Consider the following 18,804-nt stretch of genomic DNA (forward strand, 5'->3'; position numbering starts at 1 on the left):
ATAGTGGTTATAGAGAATATATGTTTCAAAGGTCAGATGTATAATAATGTACAACAATAATAATCTTGAAATTAGAAAGCTTTTGTTCTTGACTTTGGCAGCAACAGAGAAAAAAATCTGGTGCTGAAAATCCATCTGGCTGGATTTACAAGGAGAATCAGGAAAAATACCTGAGAGAGAAAATAGGCAGCTGTTCTGAAAATACAGATGGGAGCCTTGGGAAGAGAGGAAAGAATAGGAGGAACTTTGTCATCTTCTTGAAAAGTGACTGAGCATAGAGAAACTAAGGACAAGAGAATTTGTCTTACAGACAGCAGTTCATATTTCAGTGCTGGACCTGTGCAGCTGTGCTGGGTAAGAAAAGGTAAATAAATGGTTTTACCTTCTTTCCTTGTATCCCTAAAGAACACACAGTTAACAGCCTTTAACACCCCCTCAGTGCACACACAAGTATTCCTGAGGCAACAAGGTGTTTAACCAGGGCTGTCAGCTGTTCCTGGGGTTCCACCTGAAGTACAGATAGTTTTCATCAATAAATCTTAAAATTTTTCTGCATTTAATAAAATACAGGAACATTGACTGCTTTTAAAGAGAAGCAGTTGATGTGTTTGCATTCAGACTGCTCTGTGAGATGAAATCTTGGCTTGTGGGACATCACTTTTTTACTGGGGTCAGGATTTCTCACTGTGGTCCTTTTCATGGGGCACTACAGAATACATTCTTTTCAAGGAAATCGTCAAACATCCAGCTGCTTTATTTGAAATAGTAGCACCATCTAGAGGACTAATAATTCTTGTTTCTTTGGTTAACATCGCTCAGGACAAATGTAATTTTATTTTCACAGAGTTTGTAGGGTAAAACCAGAGAAACTTGCCAAAGGATTTGAAAGAATTGCTTGAAAAAAAGTCACAATTTGAACGGGAAATAATCAGAATTTAATGTCTCTGATGGACAAGAAACCACAGAAGATGTTTAAAGTAGGTGTGTTCAGTTTCATACCCTTACAAAGCTGTATCTCTAAACCCTTGGTAGCAGTCTCTACATTCCTCTCAAGGCTTCATTATGCTCCACACTGAACGTGGCAAGAGACAATCCACATGTCAAACAAGCACAGCCAAGTAGGCCAGACAAGCTGAGACAGTGAAATAATTTATTATTAAAATTAAGAATAAACATAGAAAGGAGCTGACCAGAAAAACAGTTGATTGTCTCCATGCCTTTGGAGCAGCCAGGGCAAATTTGTGCTTGGAGGGACACCAGGATTATGATATAGCTGGAAAGTATTAATGAAATTTCTGTTTTCCCTGGGAGGGATCCATTTTTCATGGAGATCTAATCTATTGCTTAAAGTCCACCCTGATTTATATCAAGTACCTGTCCTGAAAGATCAGTTGCCCTGGGTAACCTGGACACCTTCTACAGCTCTGCCTTCCTGTCCCTTCCTGCTCCAACAAGGTCACAAAGACTGTAGAGGACTTCTTAATGAAAACCAGAAATGCTGAAATTCAGGCTGAAAACATACATCAGAATAATGCTGTGGTTAAGAATGTAAATGCCCTATATTTGTGGGTTAGGGTGGTGCTGGTGGGGTTTTTGGTTGCATTTCTGAAATCCCTTAATCTTCTCTGGGAAGCAAACAAAATTATCCCTCTTTTCTAGAGGGAGTTATTACCAACCTCTCAGAATTTCCAGCTATATCATCACTTCAGTTTCTGCAGTGGGCACAGATTTATTTCCCACAGATGAGGAGGTTCAGCTTGGCAGTGACTCCAATTCAGGAAGTATTTGTCCTTTGGGAATAGCTCTGCCAGGACCAGAACATTTCTGCTTCTGCTGCTGACACCTCCACTGAGGAGGAGCGTGGCCTTGCAGTAAATTACCTTTACTCAGGTTGTTTTGTGGAGGTTCTGCTCACCTTGACATATTTTGCAGGTCATGAAAAGGTCTTTTAGTTTGAAGTTTGTATCATTATTTCACCATGAGCAGGGTTAGAGACAGAACATAGCTCCTGTGCTCTTCTTTGAGGCTTGCAGGTGGTAAAAATCTGTCCTCTCACAGTTACTAATTACATTAATTTGTGTCCACACTTAATATGAGATGATCAGCTTGGACAACTGGACATAAAGATATATATATATATAACCCCCAGCTCCCAATAACCACAGTGGAACTGGAGCAAGAGAAATGGAGGGTGTTGGTGTGTTCACCTCCCATCTGAGGGTGACAGCTGTAATTAGCAATGACTGCAAAGGTGTGTGGGATGGAGATGGCAGGAAGGGGTGAGCTGGGCTGCACTTCCTGGGAGGTGAAGATGGACCCATGAACATGTGGAAAAACAAAACCATGATCTCAGTCTTGACAGCATTTCCATACCTGAGAGTGGTGGAGTCAGCCATGAAAACTGAGCTCTTGTGCCTTTCAAACTCCAATAATTCCTGAATTAGTCGAGAAAAACACACATCCTGCCTGAAAACCTTGGAGCCACACAGGCTGTTGTTCATGCATGCCCTCTGTCCCAGCTGCCTTGAAGTCTGAATATCCCTTGCCCTAATTAAACATCAGTGTTAATCCCTTCTGAGGCAGCTCATGGGCAGTTTTTAGTGGGGTCCAGGGCAGAGCAGGGCCCACAAGAGGGCCCCCACACCATGTGTAGGGTGGCTGCTGGTCCCCCTGCCTTGGGGACAGCCTCCCTCTGAAGCCACTGTCTTGCTTTGCTGCCTCTGATCAAATTAATCACACAGAATCAGATTTATCTTTGCCAGGTGCAGCACAGACACCCTGGGTCTTCTTGATGTGGTTCTAGGGCTCTGAAGTGCTTTCCATCACCCACACCATGCAGACTGGGATTACTTCTCACTCTGGAATAGTTTCCACAGAGGAAATACGGACCCAGTTTCTCCTGTTAATCTTCTCAGATGTTAATATTCAAAATACATGGTGGGAAGCACTTATTTCTCTGGGAAGGAGGAGAAATCAACCAGCTGAGCTCACTGGACTTCTCTCTTCCTGCTGTGTTTGGGATGCTGTGGCTGAGCTCCCTCTCCATTAGTAACCCTCCCCATTTCCGTGTGCAGGGGGTGAGTGGGCATGAGGAGACGCCAACATTCACAGGATCATCGAGGTTTTTCAGACTCCATCATCCCCCAGAGCTGTGTTCCTCAGTCATGGCTATAATCAGCCTCTAACATCAACATTTTAGTCACCTGAATGTTGGTATGAAAAGTGGAATTGCCGTGTCAGGCAGCGGGAGCAGCTCCCAATTACAGGAACTGAAGGAAGTGTCCAACTCACTCAGCCAGAAAGAGCAGTTTCCAGCCATGTCACCAAGTCAAAGTCATTCCTTCCCAAGCTGACATAAGAGGTTTAGCCCAGGCAGTTCCTCTTCTTCCAAAGGAGAATGTGGATAATGAACCACCCAGGGAAAAGGGATCCTCAGTTCCTGTTAGTCAGAGCGGGAAAGCCTGGAGTTTTCAGCTGGCAAAGAGGAAGACACAAGGAACACAACATCCCTCATTACCAGACACAGGAGAGAGGAGTTTAGGGCTGGAAATAGGTAAAGCTCTCACAAGAGGATTATTTGCAAGATCAAACAGAAACTTTTTTTTAAAAAATAAGTGCTAAATAACTGAAAATTGAAGCGTTGAGAGAGAAGATGATGGTTTGCATAATAAAAGAGTTTTTAATTAGAATTATGGGTTGAAACTGAGGCAGGGAAAATGTATCCTGAAAAGATGCTGGGGCATAATATGTGTCTGCCCAAAGAACTTCCCTTTGGAATCACTGGAAGTTTCAACCACCAGCCTATGGAAGCAGATGTATCCAGTGTATCCTGACTGCAGCAGGTTTTAGAGCACTTGTTTTGGGGAAACAAAGTATCTGAGGGTTTGTTTCAACTGGTAGATGTTCACCTTCACTTCTGCTTCATTTATTTTCCAGAAAAACCTTGACAAATAGTGGAAGGAACTTGCAGGGATTTAATTTTGTTATAGTTCCTGAGCATCTCATATGCTGCTACAGCTGATGCAAAGTTTAGCTCTCAGTTTAAGACCTGATAGTGGGTGAATTTTTGTTCCAGTCATAGTTTTTACAGGTCTGAGCAGATCTTTAGAGAGGGAATGGAAATGAACCATTCCCTTGATTTTGATGGATGAGATAGATAAAAGTATTGCCATTCTAAAGAGGGAGGTTTGATGTTTTTAAAAATCAAATGACCGAACCATTAGTTCAGCCTGAAATCATTACAACATGAAAGTTCCTCCCCAGTTTTGGTGCTCACGCTCCAAAAACTATTTGAGTCAAACAGTGGCAGCACAAACTTGAGCCAAAAAAAAAAAAATGCAGCGTTTAGGTGGGGCCAAGCTTTCCTCACAGTGTATTCCTTGAGGCATTTTCATGTTGCTTCACTCCCTTGTGCTGCTCAGCGTTACCAGAAACTCTGCACCACAACTGAAGATTCACAAACTCACCCTGAAGTAGCTGGAGAACAATGCTGACCTAGTTGGGAATGTGAGGCTCAGCAGCCAGGAGAGGTCTGTGGTTTGGGAGATCTCACTGAGGTGTGATGTGCCACGCTAGAGACTTGGTTTCCTCCTGGGCCACTGAACCAAGAGCCAGTAACAGGAAAAGGTGGTCTTAAAACTGGTTTTAAAATTGGTTTTATTTTTGCCTCCAAAGGTTTTTTGCCCTTGTGAGACTCTCCCCTGCCTGTGCACAGCCTGTGACCCACAGCACCAGCAGCAGGACATCATCCCAGGACAGGGACAAGGAGCAGCAGCCACCACCCTGCACATCTGTACAGTGAGGGCTGGCAAAGGGCTTTGTGGGTTTGGGCTGTCACTTTTTGCCTCAAGAGTGGCAGGGGACACTAAAAGCAGCACAAATACAGAAAAAGACACTGGAAAAAAAGTAACAAATCCATTCTTCCCATTGCTGATTATTATCTCATGCTTAGGTAGTCCTGAAACTGTGCCAAGAGAAGGGATAACTATGACCTGAAGTCAAATATCAATGCCACTTATATAAAGTGGATTTTTACTGCACTTTTTTCAACTTAATCATTACAGAGCCCATCCCTGCATAGGGAATTGGCCACAGATGTGGGAATTAGGGAGATTCAGGTGGAAGTGAGCACTCTGTCAGGTGGGGAGAGGGTATAATAAGGGAGCAAGAGAGGGAGCTGTGGTTTTTATGGCTGGGGGGAGTAGGTAAAAGCTGAGATAGAGGATAAGGCTTTGCTCTGCTCTTCTGTTCTCTTGTGTATCTCTTAATGTGAGCCCTGGCTGTGATTCAGCAGAGCAGTGCTCAAATGGAGAATAAAAACGTTCATTTTCCCAGGCTCAGCTGTAGAAGGGAAGGCAACAGCAGAGACAGACTGAGGAGTGTCATGAGTGGAGCTCCTCACTGTGCTGAGCAGAACTCTCAGGGCAGCAGCTGGAGAGCTGCCTGAATTGGGTCCAGAAAATTTGGATGAATAGGAAATAATTGGGATAATTATTCTTTTGCCCAAGCAAAAAGAATAAACTGTACAGTGACACAGTTGCAGGGAGTATACTTGTGATGGAGGCTCCAGCAACCCTTCTCCATCCTCTTGTGCATGGGACTGTTTTTTCATGGCAGGGAACTTGGGGAATCAACTCTCCAGGCATGTGTGCTATGAAAATATGCATCACAGCATTGCTAAAGAGGCTGACTTGTCCCTGCAGTCCAGACTGCACCAACTGGTAAGTGATGTCCCAGTGTTTTCCTGGAATGACTTTCCACAAGGCTGTCTCCTGGTAGGTGATAGTCACACACTTACAGGCTAATTCATTTTCCTGTTGCTCAGCTGCATAAAGCAACCTCTTATCTTGTAATTTATGAGCATAACATACAAATATTTGCAAGTGCTACTCAGTTGTGTGGAGTGGTGTGAAAAGCTTTTTGTGTAGCAGCACACAGAGGTGAAACCAGGACAAGTTTAACTCCAAGGGGAGGGGTGAGGAAAGCAGAGTGAAAAATCATGGAAGACTCCTGTGAATCAATTAAACACTATGCTAAGGGAAATTGGGCTGCTACTGGTATGCTCAATGTTTTAATTTTCAAATTTTGAATTGTTTTTAAGGAGCTTGGGGAGCAGAATGATGAAAATAAGTAATTTACAATTATTCTTGCTGTTACCCAATGTTAAAAATGCATTTAGATAATGGCTTTTCCCCTCAGTGACTCTGTTGAGATACTGAAAATCACAGAATTGAGTATAAAATCTGAATAACTTCTAATGGGAGTTTGCCTGGGATGGTGTCATGTATCAGCAGAAGAGCAAATGCAGCTCTGACTCGCTGATGTCAGATGGCAGATTTCCAAATGCTCCTTCCCTCCCATCTGGGGCTTCCTCTATCTTGCTCATTTTAGTTTCTACTTAGTCTAACACTTGCTAGGAAAACAAACTAATGCCACACAGGGCCTTCTGCTGCTTATTTGTGCTGCACAGACTGTCCAAAGCTAAAGTTTTCAAGTAATTTTTAGTAAGAGATGCATGTTATTAATATTCTTGACCTTTATGGCATCTCTTCAGTAGCTGAAGCAGCTGGAGACTGCTATAAAACTCTATAAAATGGTCATGGTCATGACAGAGCCTCTTGCAAAACCCTCCACAGCTCCTGGAAAATGCTGGCCTTGTCAAAAACATCAGGGTGGAGCAGGGAACATAAAGGCTGAGCAGGTTAATGATTAAAACGGGAGGAAAATGTTTGCACAGATGTGACACTGTAGCTCTGCCTCTCATTTCCTGGCTCTTGAGTCTGTCCTTAGCAGCAGCTCAGCTCAGCTCCTTGCAGCACCCATGTGGTGTCTGTTTTCAGGGAGATCAGCCAGAAACAGGCAGGGCTCCTGCTCCCTAAATCTGAGAGCTGCAAAGGCCACACTGAGGTTCAGTGAGTCAGGGCTGTCCTCACAGTGCAAGGAAAAGCTGTTAGCACAGAGCAGGCAGGATGGAGAGGAGCTGCTGTGTGTGAGCTGCTAACAGCTCCTGCAGTCTCTGCACCTTTCCATGGGCAGGTTGGGCACAGGGCTCTGCCTCTCTTGCTGTAGCTTGTCCCAGTTTTTCCTCTTTGTATAACTGCTACTGCATTATAAATAGACCTTGCTGCTAGGTCCTGTATTCTGCTAAACTACACAGATCTGGGTGCTTTCAGATATAGCTGCTTTCTGAGTTCAAAGTCCTGCTTGCTGCCAAACTCATTTTCTCTCCTTAGCAAAAGGATTTCTATTGCTGTGCTTGATCAGAGGTAAAGCAAGTCCTCAAATGCACCTTCACCCAGATTTCGTTGGCTTTGCCTGTTTCCATTCCCAGAGTGACTTCAATGAAACAGTTTCTGGCAGTTTGTGTTGAGAACCAAGCTGGTGCTCTCCCAGGCAGGATGGAAGGGCAGCATCCAGTCCTTATTCCAGGTTGTTACAGCAGCAGCTAAAAGACCATCAAAGCAGTTCACTATGGGTTGTCACATTTTAGCTTAGGCACAGGCGTTTGGCAAGATGTGAACAGCATTTCCTGCCACAGGGTTTGGAATAGAACATGAATTTGTGTGAGGCAGAGCTGGATGTGTGCTCAGCACATCCAAGCAAAGGGATTCCCAGTGCCAAATGCAACCAGCCTGGACACAGCCCCTTTCCCCACACAGCTCCTGGGAAGCTGATTCATCACCAGGAACTGTGCAGTGCTCCTGGCATTTCACACAAGATCTGAGGCAAATGTAATACCCAGCAGACCTGTTTCTAAAGATACTTCAAGAACAGGAGGAGCTTACCTGCAATTTGTAGATGTATTTTAGTGCCATAGTCTTTGGATTAAAATGTCTGCATCTGTGCTGTAGTATCCAAAGATATTTTGGTTTTATTGCCAAATTTTTGAACTACCTCCTACCAAAAAAACTCACCTGAACTTATTTTTTTTTCTTTGTCTACAGTTGAAAAAACATTCCTGTTTTGCTGCTTACGTAGTTCCCCTTGAACTCCCATCTAATAATTAAGTCAAGACCAGCAGCTGTAAATACACCTTGCAAAGTCATACAATTTTTAACATTCTATTTCCGATGATAATGCAAAGACTCTATTAAAAGAGCAGAGGAACTTATGGTCACTCTTTTGGAATGTTCCAGACCAGAATTCTGCATTCACCATTGCTCAACAGCTCCAAAGTAGCAAAGCTGAAAAACACTGTGAAATGCTGAAAATGTCCCAAATGCTGAAAAATTCCCTGTCACAGGGATGTGAAACCCAACTGGTTGTGTTTCCACAGCCTCTATAGGGACATATTAATGAGAAACTACTACAGGCAGAGAACAATTTAAACATTTCCACTACATTTTCACTGACGTTGCAGTGAAAGCATAAGATTTTCTAACGTAGTTTGTAATTTTTCAAAGCAACACCAAAATTTTTTGCTTGCTGGAGCACCTAGGATCATTTCCCTGTTTCTGCCTTCTGAGCAGCTCCACGCTATATATTAAACTGAGCATGACATAAAGGGTGTAATTTACAACCCAAATTCAAGTGCATAACCATTTTCCTTTGAAAACAGCATGTAAAGTGCAGGAGCAGTGATCATCTGAGATACTCCACCGCTGCCATGAAGTCATCTGTGAGCAACTCAGCTTTAGTAATACCTCGGTGTGTAATTATTGCATGTGTGTCATCCCTCTTTGGCAGCTGGGAAGTAAAGAGTTGTTGTCTGGCCAGTTTCTCCCTGCTCCCTAATTTCAGATGGAGCAAACCCCGTACGGCCGCAGCTCCTCGGCACTTCTCCGGCTCTGCTTCCCAGCTGAGCGCACCGGATGCCTGGAGCAGGGTGGGTTTGTGTTTTTAGGGTAGTCTGGAGCCTGAAAGTGGTTTTGCTGCTTTGGCAGATGAGTTTTGGATGTTGGCAGAGGGGCACTGCTTTGATCTTCGCCGCAGAGATCTGTCCATGCCGGCATGGAGGTGTCGTGAGCAGGGTGAGTGCTCGGGGAGCTCTGGGGGTGTTTGGGGTGTGATGCTTCTGGAGAGAGGGAAATCTTCCAGAGACAAAGATGAAACCCATCCTCTACGTGGAGAATGTTTTTCTGTTGTGCTTGTTTCTGTTTTTCTGGTTTGGAAATCTCTCCCCTGAGCTATGCCACACTGATTCCTTGGGCATTCAGGAGTGAAGAGGGATAGGCCAATTTTAATTTGTATTTGTCAGCCTGGAACACTGTTGCACTTCCTAATTCCTGTGCTGAAGGGATCCAAAATATGATATCATACAAGCTAAACTTTACAGAATCACAGAATTAGCAAGGCTGGAAAAGACCTTTGAGATTGAGTCCTACCTAATATATTCATCTTCCACCAAAAGTTTCAGCTGCTGTAGTGACCATTGTAGGTAAAAGCACCAGCCTAGCAGAGCAAGTTTTTATTTCAACTCACTTAAATTTCTTCCTTTTATTTAATTCAGAAAGAGGTGGGTAAATCATCTCAAAGCATTTTTCTCTCAGCGAAAAATGTTGCTTTTCAGAGGTTTTAAAAATTTCTGTTAGGAAAAACCTTCATAGGAAAGTAAAAATTTCTCACCAAGAACAGTTTTGGTAGTGCCTGATGTCTACTGATGCCCCTCAAAAGTTCAAAAATCTTACAGAAAGATGAAACTCTCTATCAAGTGCAACTTCCTGCTGCTAGGTCTCCTAATAACGCAGAAAAGTCAGAATGAAGTTTTATCAGCTTTCCCCTCAGGGAGGGGATTTATTTTTTATGAGCCAATAAGAATTAGGTCGTAGGTGCTGGAAAGTGTCATGGTCTGTGAGGAGGCAGTGAATGAAACAGCTCTTGCTCCTGTGCCCCCAGGGAAGAGGAGACCTTTGTGCCCCAGTATCACAGCTGAGTGTTTCTTCTGATTTCTATGATTCTCTCTTTAGCCACATCCTGTGAACTGTTACTGAGATATAAAGATATAGATATGTATGATTTTTCTTCTTCTCAGATAAGCAGGTGAGTCTGTGATAGTGTTTCATGTGCCACTTGCTGTAGGAATGGCACAATCCCATTCACCATCACAGATTAATGTCCTTTTCTTATCCCCAGTGTGCTGGAGGTCAGATACCAAGCCCTCAGTGTTCTCAGATCCCCTTCAAAGTCATTCTTAATACTATAAATCAATGCAATGTTTTTGTCTTGCTGCCCACTTCAAACAAGCCACTTCTCTGGTGGCCTGTAAGTAACAATTAACAAGATGATGGGGGTAGAAAATAGTCACAACCAAAGACAACACTCTGTATCAGGTTACAAGCTGCACTACTTAGATCTGACACTTTTCAGGCTGTTGCACTATTTTTTCTCTATATGTCATAGATGACAGAAAATGATAATGCATTGGAAGCTGCTCATGAAAGCTCAGCTTAGTTTTCATCTTAGCACACAATTAATCATGATTAAAACTGAAACAGACGCTACCTCAGCAGTGTAACAAGGTACTTCTGCTGTTGTGCCTGCAGTTATTTACTTGGGCAGACTGAGATCTCCTTTTAAATAGACTTTTTGGCTGGGATACACTCACATCTCTGTGCTTTTGAAAGCACAGTCCCTCTATACTTAAGGAAATCTGTCCTCTTTTTCCTTCCCAAATTGCTTCATTACATCACTGATGGTCCTTCATCATCCAATACAACTCCAGTGCTATCTTTGATAATTTCCCACCTCTCCTCAGAGGTGCAGCCTGTTCTTGAGTCATTGCTAAAATCTCTCCTAACAGCAAATGGGGCTTGGAGCTGCTTCACTTGCAGGAAGGTGTTGCCATCTCTGAGCAGCTCCAGCATCACTCACAAATGTGAGGCTCTTCCCTGTGTGCCTTAGAAATTCAACCTTTATTCCTCCAGCTCCTCATTCCACTCTGCCACCCCTCTGACTTCACACACCTCCCAGCTGTGCCCCTCTCCACTTGGCAACTCTTAGTTGGCTTTTGGACTTTTCCATCTGTTCCCAACTCTTCTCTTCCTTTAAAGTCACTTCTTTTTTATATCTATTTCATGTCCATCACCACCATATTCTGATCCCCTTATATTTGAATTATGTCAAGTGTCCCATTTGTCTCTTCCTCAGGACGGGAAGTATCTTTGCCCACACACTGCTTTGTATTCTTTAAGTACTTGGAAAGAAGTAAATAGCAGAATTATTTATGAACTAAGCAAGACAACAGTCATTTGTTTTAGCTGTGTTTAGACTAAATGTTTATCAGTGTATTCACTGACACAACATGTGTCTGGGGACTATGTGAGTGGCATTTCCAGGGGCACAGACAAACCCCCTCTTCCCTCCACTGTGTAATCTCCAAGTTCAGCTCTTCTGTGCATTTACTAAAAGCTGTGGTGTACTTTGTATGCAAGTAAAAATATTTCCCTTTATAAATTATTTCTATGAAAGCTGTGATATGAATTCCAAGGGAATTCATCCAAACTAGGAATGTTTCCTAGTGTTGAACACACCTGCCAATGGTGGAAAACACAGAAAAATTTATTTTCATGCCTGTTTCTTAAGCCAACCTTTGCAAGGTAAGGAGTCCTTTCCAATGTTTCAAATTCCTATTCCATCCAGTGCCAAGAGATTGCAGCTGCACTTAAGAGTGTTTGGACCCTCTAAGTTCTCAGTTCTCTGTACTTGGGATTGAAAATTGCCATAATTAAACATTTGTTGTTTATGCATTAATAGACTTTCACTCAAATACCAATGTATTTGATATTCCTGGCTCCTCTCTCACACCAGGTGTCATGTCTTTTCAAACATTCTTCACAATCTGCTTTCTGTATCTTGATATTCCCATAATGAAGGAATCCTGGTGCTAAGGCCCACTTGACAGCACTGTGACAGGAGCAGAAAGTTTGTGTGTACGTTTGTCACATTAAGGAAAGTGGAGTAGGAGGGAAAAAATGTGTAGTTCATTTTGTTCAAGCTTGCAGGCAAATTATTTTTACCATTTGTCCTTGGGAATGGAGGGCACACCCCTGATTTCCTTGGGAATGGGTCCCTGACCTCATAAATCTTACTGGGTTTACCTTCAGTGAATTTTAATGTATCCTGAATTCACCTTCTTGCTTTCAAATTATCCTGGATGATTTAAAATGATGCCCTTGAGTATTAGATTGAGAAACAGGGAGAGAGTTATTCATTATTACTTACAGAATTCATGCTGTGGGTGTTCCTAGGCAAGTGACATGCATAAAGATCCTTTTGTGACATGTGCTGGTGGTCATTTCCATCCAGTAGTATCATAATTTTTTTTCTTTTTCCTGAACAAATGTTGAGAAATCACCAGGACCCAATTCCTGGATGTTATCCATTTGATGGTTTAGCTGAGCTCAGCCTGTTCATCATGTTCAGAGTCTGCTGCTTCTGCTGATCAAATGCAGTATAAACTTTCAGGCATTTTTCTTTGTTCACTTCTGGAAACTTCCTTCATGTGTTGTCTCTTGCACAGATCTTTGTGGAATTTACCCCTTTTCTGAAATTATCTTGGACAGGAGCAGACTACTCAGATTAACTGCAAAGATGCACAACTTGAGGGCTACTTATAAAAGTCATCGTGCTCTTTCTGTTTCTCTAAATAACACACACTGTCACTGTGATTGACAGGCTCCCTTCAGTTTAATTTAGGCTCACATTTATAGTTCTCCCGGTACCACTTTTAATGCCACTTTCCATAGACTGAAATTTAATGAGTCATGTATAACCCTCCAGCCTTGACAAATGAAATGGGGTCTGTGTGCTTAACATCTGAAAAATGAGAAACTGTGGGGGAAAAAGGATCAATATTAGTGTGTTTACATGGGAAGAAACTGTAAACAGGCAATTTGGTCACTACAGTTTCTTCAGGAGCAGGAGTCTAGTAACTGGTATCTTTCTGCTGCAGAAACATGATTAAAGAGAACAACGAAATTGTTCCACTAATGGGCAAGAAAACAAATCCACCAGGAATTCCCCCTCCAAACCAGCAAGAGAAAAAGGTGACTGAAGGCACTCCCACAAAGAAAAGGTAGGACTGCAGCTCAGTCTAAACCACTAAAACTCCCTGCTTTATCTCTTTTAGGAGATCTTTGCACTGAGATACCACCAACATCTTTGTTCTTGTTGCATTTAGGAATGAGAGAGACAAAACCACACTTACGTTGATTAGAAGTGGAAGAGTTAGGAAGACAGAGGATGGTGTTACCCTAATGGGACAAATATTTAACCCTCATCCCCAGAGAGGCTCATGCACCAGTGTTTAAAGTCAGTCTCACACCAGCTGGGCTTTCTGTACCCACTCCATGTACCTGTAAAACCTTACAAAAATGTGGTCTAATGATGTGGTTAATGTTTCACATCAAATGATCTGTTTTTAAGAGATCACATGCAAGAACACACCAGGTTTTATATAAGAGATGCTGGCCTGAAAAAAAGGGAGCATTTCAAAGTTAGCCTCCCATGGAAATATGACAGATTATGCAGAGGGTTGGGAGAGCAGGAGGTTTGAAAAATCCTATCACAAACAGAAACCTGGATTCACTCTATTTTTCATTATTCTGATTAACGAGACTTCTTTGCTGTTCTATAAAATATTCACTTTCATTCATAATTTATATTAGAGAATTAATAGAGGGATTGAGGGTCTGTATTTAATATGAATGGGGAAATAAAAGCTGTAGTTCCTGCCTGATATTATGCTATTGAAGTCAACCAAGTTACTGCAGAGCGAGGATGAATTTTCATTCATAAACTTTTCACTCTGGATAATTACTGGTTATTATGGCAATTTCTGAAACTCTAAAGGCTGGGCAATTGTGGGTCTTCTGACATTTATAATTCTCAATAATCAGAGGAATCACTTTTCACAGGAATGGTGCTATTAGTTATTTGAGATCCACTGCCTGGGTGGTCCAATTTGTCTTTTTGTCATTGGATTCAAAAACAGAAGCTCTTTGGTGGCACATGGGAGAGACAAGGTGTCTGAACAGCTCATGATACACCCAGCACTTCAAAAAGGGGCAATTCCATGTTCTTGTAGTTACAAGAACACTGCCAAACCCAAGCCCTCAATTACTTAACTCATATCTCACATTCATTGTGGCCTCAGGAATAGTAACCTTGGGGTTTTTCCCACCTCTCAACCCAGAGCTCAGGGTGTGGCTGACAGCATTCCTGTAATGCACAGCACCAAGATCACGTGGATTTTAATGCAGGGGTTTGACATAGTCTATTAATTATATGTTTCAACTCTGCTTTATCCTGTTCCTTCAAAACTCTCCTTCCAACTGCCCCACCAGCAGCTGCTGCACTGCCAGGGTGGCATTTCTCACTGTCAGAATGTGCTGGCAATAGTCACTGTCTTGAAAGACAGAAACATCCCCTTCTTGAAGGTCCCGGAATTCGGGTGGACAGCCAGTCTGTAATTAAGCACAGGAAATCCGAGGGGCAGGCGGGGAGGAGGCTGTCAGAGCCTGCTGATGGCTGTGGGCAGAGCACTTGGCCACATCAGCACCTGGCTATTTGGTGGCACCCTGCTTTGCACGGTGGCTTTTGGGGTGTTTTCTCCCCCTGTGACATCCCCAGGTGACCCTCAAGACAGGAGGGGTGAGGTCTGTCAGCCCCCAAACCAGGGCTCCTTTCCCAGCTGCTGCACAGCTGTTGGATGCCACAATGAACACCTGGATCCCCAATGAGATGAACTAGATCATGCTATTTTTAGCAAATATCAGCAGGTTGTTCTGTAGTGCCCTAATAATTCTCTGCTTTTTAGCATCAGTACAAGTATTTTACTTCAACAGGGTTCCTCGGGGAAGATGCAGTTAAAAAAAGAAATACCCTGTGGACTAAACCATAAATTGTAGGTGAATTGGAAAGGTTTTTCAGGTGACTACTGCAACATTTTAGAAATGTAAGACTTTCTGAGCAACAGTCCCTGTGGGAATTGCTGCATTCACCACTGAAACTCCTGTGCCTGTGGTGAACTGTAGCAGTGTTTTAGTGAGATCCAGTAGTACCAAGCCATTGATTTTTGCCTCTCAACTCTGCAGGCTTTTAAAAGATGAAATCTTTCTGTTCTGTTCGTGTTACCCTTTCTGTGTTGTTTCAAATTTTACTTGTTTTCACCATCAATATTTATATATGTAATTTACAGGGAGAATAGTTAAATGTCATGCACTGACAGGCAAGAGGACACATTCAGCCCTGGCTGGTGGAAATGCCTGATGTCACTTAACCATGTGACCTTTCAAACTTTCTGATTTAATCATTGTCACAGCTGATGGGTTTGAAATGACCCATCCTGATGGCTCCTGACTGGAGAAGCAGGAATTGGGATGCAGCAGATTAAGAAAGCATTTGTGTGTGGCTGGGCAGTGACAGGAGCTGGATGCAAGGCTGGTTCAGAGATTGCTGCTTACACATATCAGGATCTGATGCCATGTGTTCCAAAAATATATCTTGGGAATTTTGCCCATATGCCAACATGAAAGATCTGGGCACAGTGCTGGAGGTTGGGATCCCCTCAGGGGATAGCAGATAAGCCTCTGTTCCAGCTCAGTTAGGTTTAATGCCAGGAGAGATAAATTTTCAAGCTTGCCCTTGGTAGTTCTTTTCTTGGTTGATGGTTGGGCTTGCCTTTGATCACTAATATTTTTTTAAATGCACTGTCTTCAACAGTTCCCACTTTTTTCTGGAGATTGATGGTTTTGAAAGCAATGCAACTCCCAATAACACCTCTCCCCCTGTGTTTTCCAAACCGATGGATTCAAACATTCGCCCGTGGTAAGTTACAGATGCACAAGCAATGGTTCTGCTGCAAATATATCCATTTTCTTCCCAGCAGCTTCTCCTTAGTTCTCCTTGGACCTCAGTGCTAGGATTTCACATGACTTTTCATAGTTTTTGGTCACCTCAGAGACAGAACTTCCCTGGAAATTTAGCTTTGGTGTTATCTACTGCTATTGTTTGCATGGAATAAATCAGACCTCAGATTTGAATAAATTTAAAATCAGTATTTTTTTCAATCTTAGCCTCTTATTAATGATAAATTAGATCAAACTTCGTGCTCTCATTTGGGTGTTTCTGTGTGAAGACCACAGCTTAATTTGGCAAGCCCTGTTCCCAGCTGGCTGCTGACGTCTTCCCTCTATTGCTCATTAACAATCAAACATGGAAATGCTGAATCTGAAATATTTAAAGCAGCCATTTATGCTGGATGAATAGAGAAAAATTATGACTGGGGAGAATGCACTTAATTTTAAAAAAATATGTGGGGTGCTAACGGCCAATAATTATGAGTAAGGGAAATACATAAATCTGGCAGAAGCCCAGAATGGCCAAAGGTTTTTGTGTCTGATGAATGCCTGGTCAGCTTCTGGGAATTGGCTGACAGGCTGATTTTGGTTTCAGAGGAGTGGTGTCCAAGTTTCTCTCTCATTCAGGAAGTGAGCTGCACATGTGCTTTGTCACCACATCACTCATTTTTCAAGTGACAGATGGAAAAAAAATGGACTCAGAGCTCCAGGATTATTCCAAAGGAAAGGGAATACCTGCAGTGCTGAACCCTTGCTTTGCTGTCCATGCATCTGCTTTGGCAATAATGAATAGCTCAGATTCCCTAAATTATTAACCTGAGGTAGTTCATCAAACCTGAACCTTAGAGAACACAAAAGTACAAATAAGAAACTAATTTATTGTAATTTTTCTAAGTCAGATCTGCTTTTAGGACTGTGTAGAAATTATGTACAGCACTTACAAAATACCAATGCCATCTAAATCCTTTAAATATGTCCCCATAACATCTATTTAGGGTCCAGTCCTCAATTTCTTTCATTCAAGTCAGCCACAAAACACTCCTGAGTTGCCTACAGTGTTCTGTGTAGTAAATCTTTAGGTAAATCACTTTCATTGTGGGCTTGCAGCCCACTCACTGCTACTGATTTAGCACTTGTTTTGTGCCAGATGACAAATTAAGCATGTGAAAAGGAAGAATGTAAGCTTCAAGCATTAAGGATGATGCATAAAAAGCAGAGATCATTAAAAAAAAAAGAAAGAAAGAAAAAAGGTTCCCACAGTTTCAGGCTCTGTAGTGAAATAATAAAACACAAAGCAGATTGCTTTCCTAATGTGGTCTTTTTAAAAATATAATAAAATCCTGTGAGTCTCTTCATTTTTATCACTCGCTTTAAAATTCATGTGGGAGATAAAATGATGGAATGGAAATGCCATTGTCAAATTGGGCTAATTTAAGCTCTTGTGTAGATACTCTGTCCTACCACTGACTGTTTCTTCATGCAATTTGCCGAAATCTCTGCTGATATCTTAGCACATGGGCTTTTCTGTTCTCTGTAGTGCATCTGGAAATGGGGAAGACATGGATTCCCCACAGTCTCTTCAGGATGATGCCACTGAGTACAGCCCAAACGTCGACAGTTGTGGGTGAGTGGAGACACAAATATTTCTCAGTACATTTCCAACTATTTAAATCTGTGCTAGGGTAGATATTGCCTATTTTTCCTGCTATGTTTTAGAAAAAGGGTCATGTATGTGCATGCATTCTGATTCTTCAATAATTAAATGTTAAAATAAACAACTCTAATCGCTCAAATGTCATATTTAACGTGAAGATTCTTTATATAGAATGTGTGTTTTATATATAGTGGCAACACAGGACCTACACACCACAATTGAGCACAGAGTATTTCTGCTTGGGGAAATATGAAATAATTCTTTTTCTAGAATAAAGTATGATCAGAAAGCAGTGTGAGATATGAGGTGAAAAACTCTCTTCTCTTGTGAGAGCACCAGGTAACCTCAGCACTGAAGTCAATGGGCAGATCAAAGAATTATTTCTTAGCCACTTTCTAGAAGAATGGATAAACTGGAAAAAACACAAAATACTTGAAAAATGTGCTGTTTTATTATAAACCCCCTCTCAGTAGCCACTTACCTGCAAATAAGCAATGTGAGAAATGTTCAGAGATACTGATGGAAGCAGGGTAAGTTCATGTAGTCTGGGGCAAGTAATTGTATTTGTTTTTTTCCTCTCATGAAGAAAATAAAATAAACCCCAATAAATTGAACCAGCAATTTCATGATGATTTCTTCCAATTCAGTGCTAACACATCCCAAGGCCCTGAGCTGACAAGTGCCAGGAAGAAGCTGAAGAGGAATCTGTTCCGGGCAGTGTCCGAGGGGAACGTGGAGGAGCTGCAGCGGCTGCTGGCCGAGCTGAAGGAGAGATCGAGTGCCTGCACCAACCTGCCCGTGCCAGGTGAGCTCTGCAGGCACCTGGGGGAGGCTTGCCAGCTCTTCTGGCAGCTCAGGTGTAGTCTAAACCTGGGAAATAGCCTTATTTCCCTGTGAATTTGGGAGTTACAGCACTGGAAAATAGGAGTTCTCCAACAGGAAAACTAAGGGCATTGGTTGCCTTGGTGCTTGAATGTAAAGTTAACAGGATGGAGTGATGGTTTGCAAATAGTTCATGTTCATCTATATCCCTCAGGTTTCACCCCTAATGAACAGAAGGTTAATAAGTAACAATGATCCAATCTCAAAATTCACTCTTGCAGATTACCTGATGAAAAAGTTCACAGCTTCAGACACTGGCAAAACTTGTCTGATGAAAGCTCTGCTGAACATCAACGAGAACACAAACGAGATTGTGAATATGCTCCTGTCCTTTGCAGAGGAAAATGGCATTTTGGAGAGATTTATCAATGCAGCCTACACAGAAGAGGCATATAAAGGTATTGCCATCTGATAGCAGTTTCAGGTATATGGTTAAGCATACCATTCATAAAATAATGGTGGTTTAAATCC

At 42.3% G+C, this 18,804-nt stretch overlaps 1 protein-coding gene across 1 annotated transcript in view; it reads left to right on the plus strand.

The window, feature by feature from the left end:
• The window catches only part of TRPV3 (transient receptor potential cation channel subfamily V member 3), a 27,531-nt gene continuing 8,727 nt past the window's right edge, over positions 1-18,804 (plus strand). Inside the window, exons 1-9 of the mRNA XM_085078753.1 lie at positions 1-364; positions 845-977; positions 4,675-4,819; positions 8,883-8,969; positions 12,890-13,012; positions 15,661-15,765; positions 17,335-17,421; positions 18,099-18,256; positions 18,555-18,731. Coding sequence (XP_084934879.1) covers positions 12,894-13,012; positions 15,661-15,765; positions 17,335-17,421; positions 18,099-18,256; positions 18,555-18,731 — 646 coding nt within the window. The 5' untranslated portion in view covers positions 1-364; positions 845-977; positions 4,675-4,819; positions 8,883-8,969; positions 12,890-12,893. The remainder of the gene's footprint in view (positions 365-844; positions 978-4,674; positions 4,820-8,882; positions 8,970-12,889; positions 13,013-15,660; positions 15,766-17,334; positions 17,422-18,098; positions 18,257-18,554; positions 18,732-18,804) is intronic.

The sequence above is a fragment of the Lichenostomus cassidix genome, chromosome 19 (assembly GCF_008360975.1).
Source record: "Lichenostomus cassidix isolate B80296 chromosome 19, HeHo_3.0, whole genome shotgun sequence".
In the NCBI taxonomy this organism is placed as follows: Eukaryota; Metazoa; Chordata; class Aves; order Passeriformes; family Meliphagidae; genus Lichenostomus; species Lichenostomus cassidix.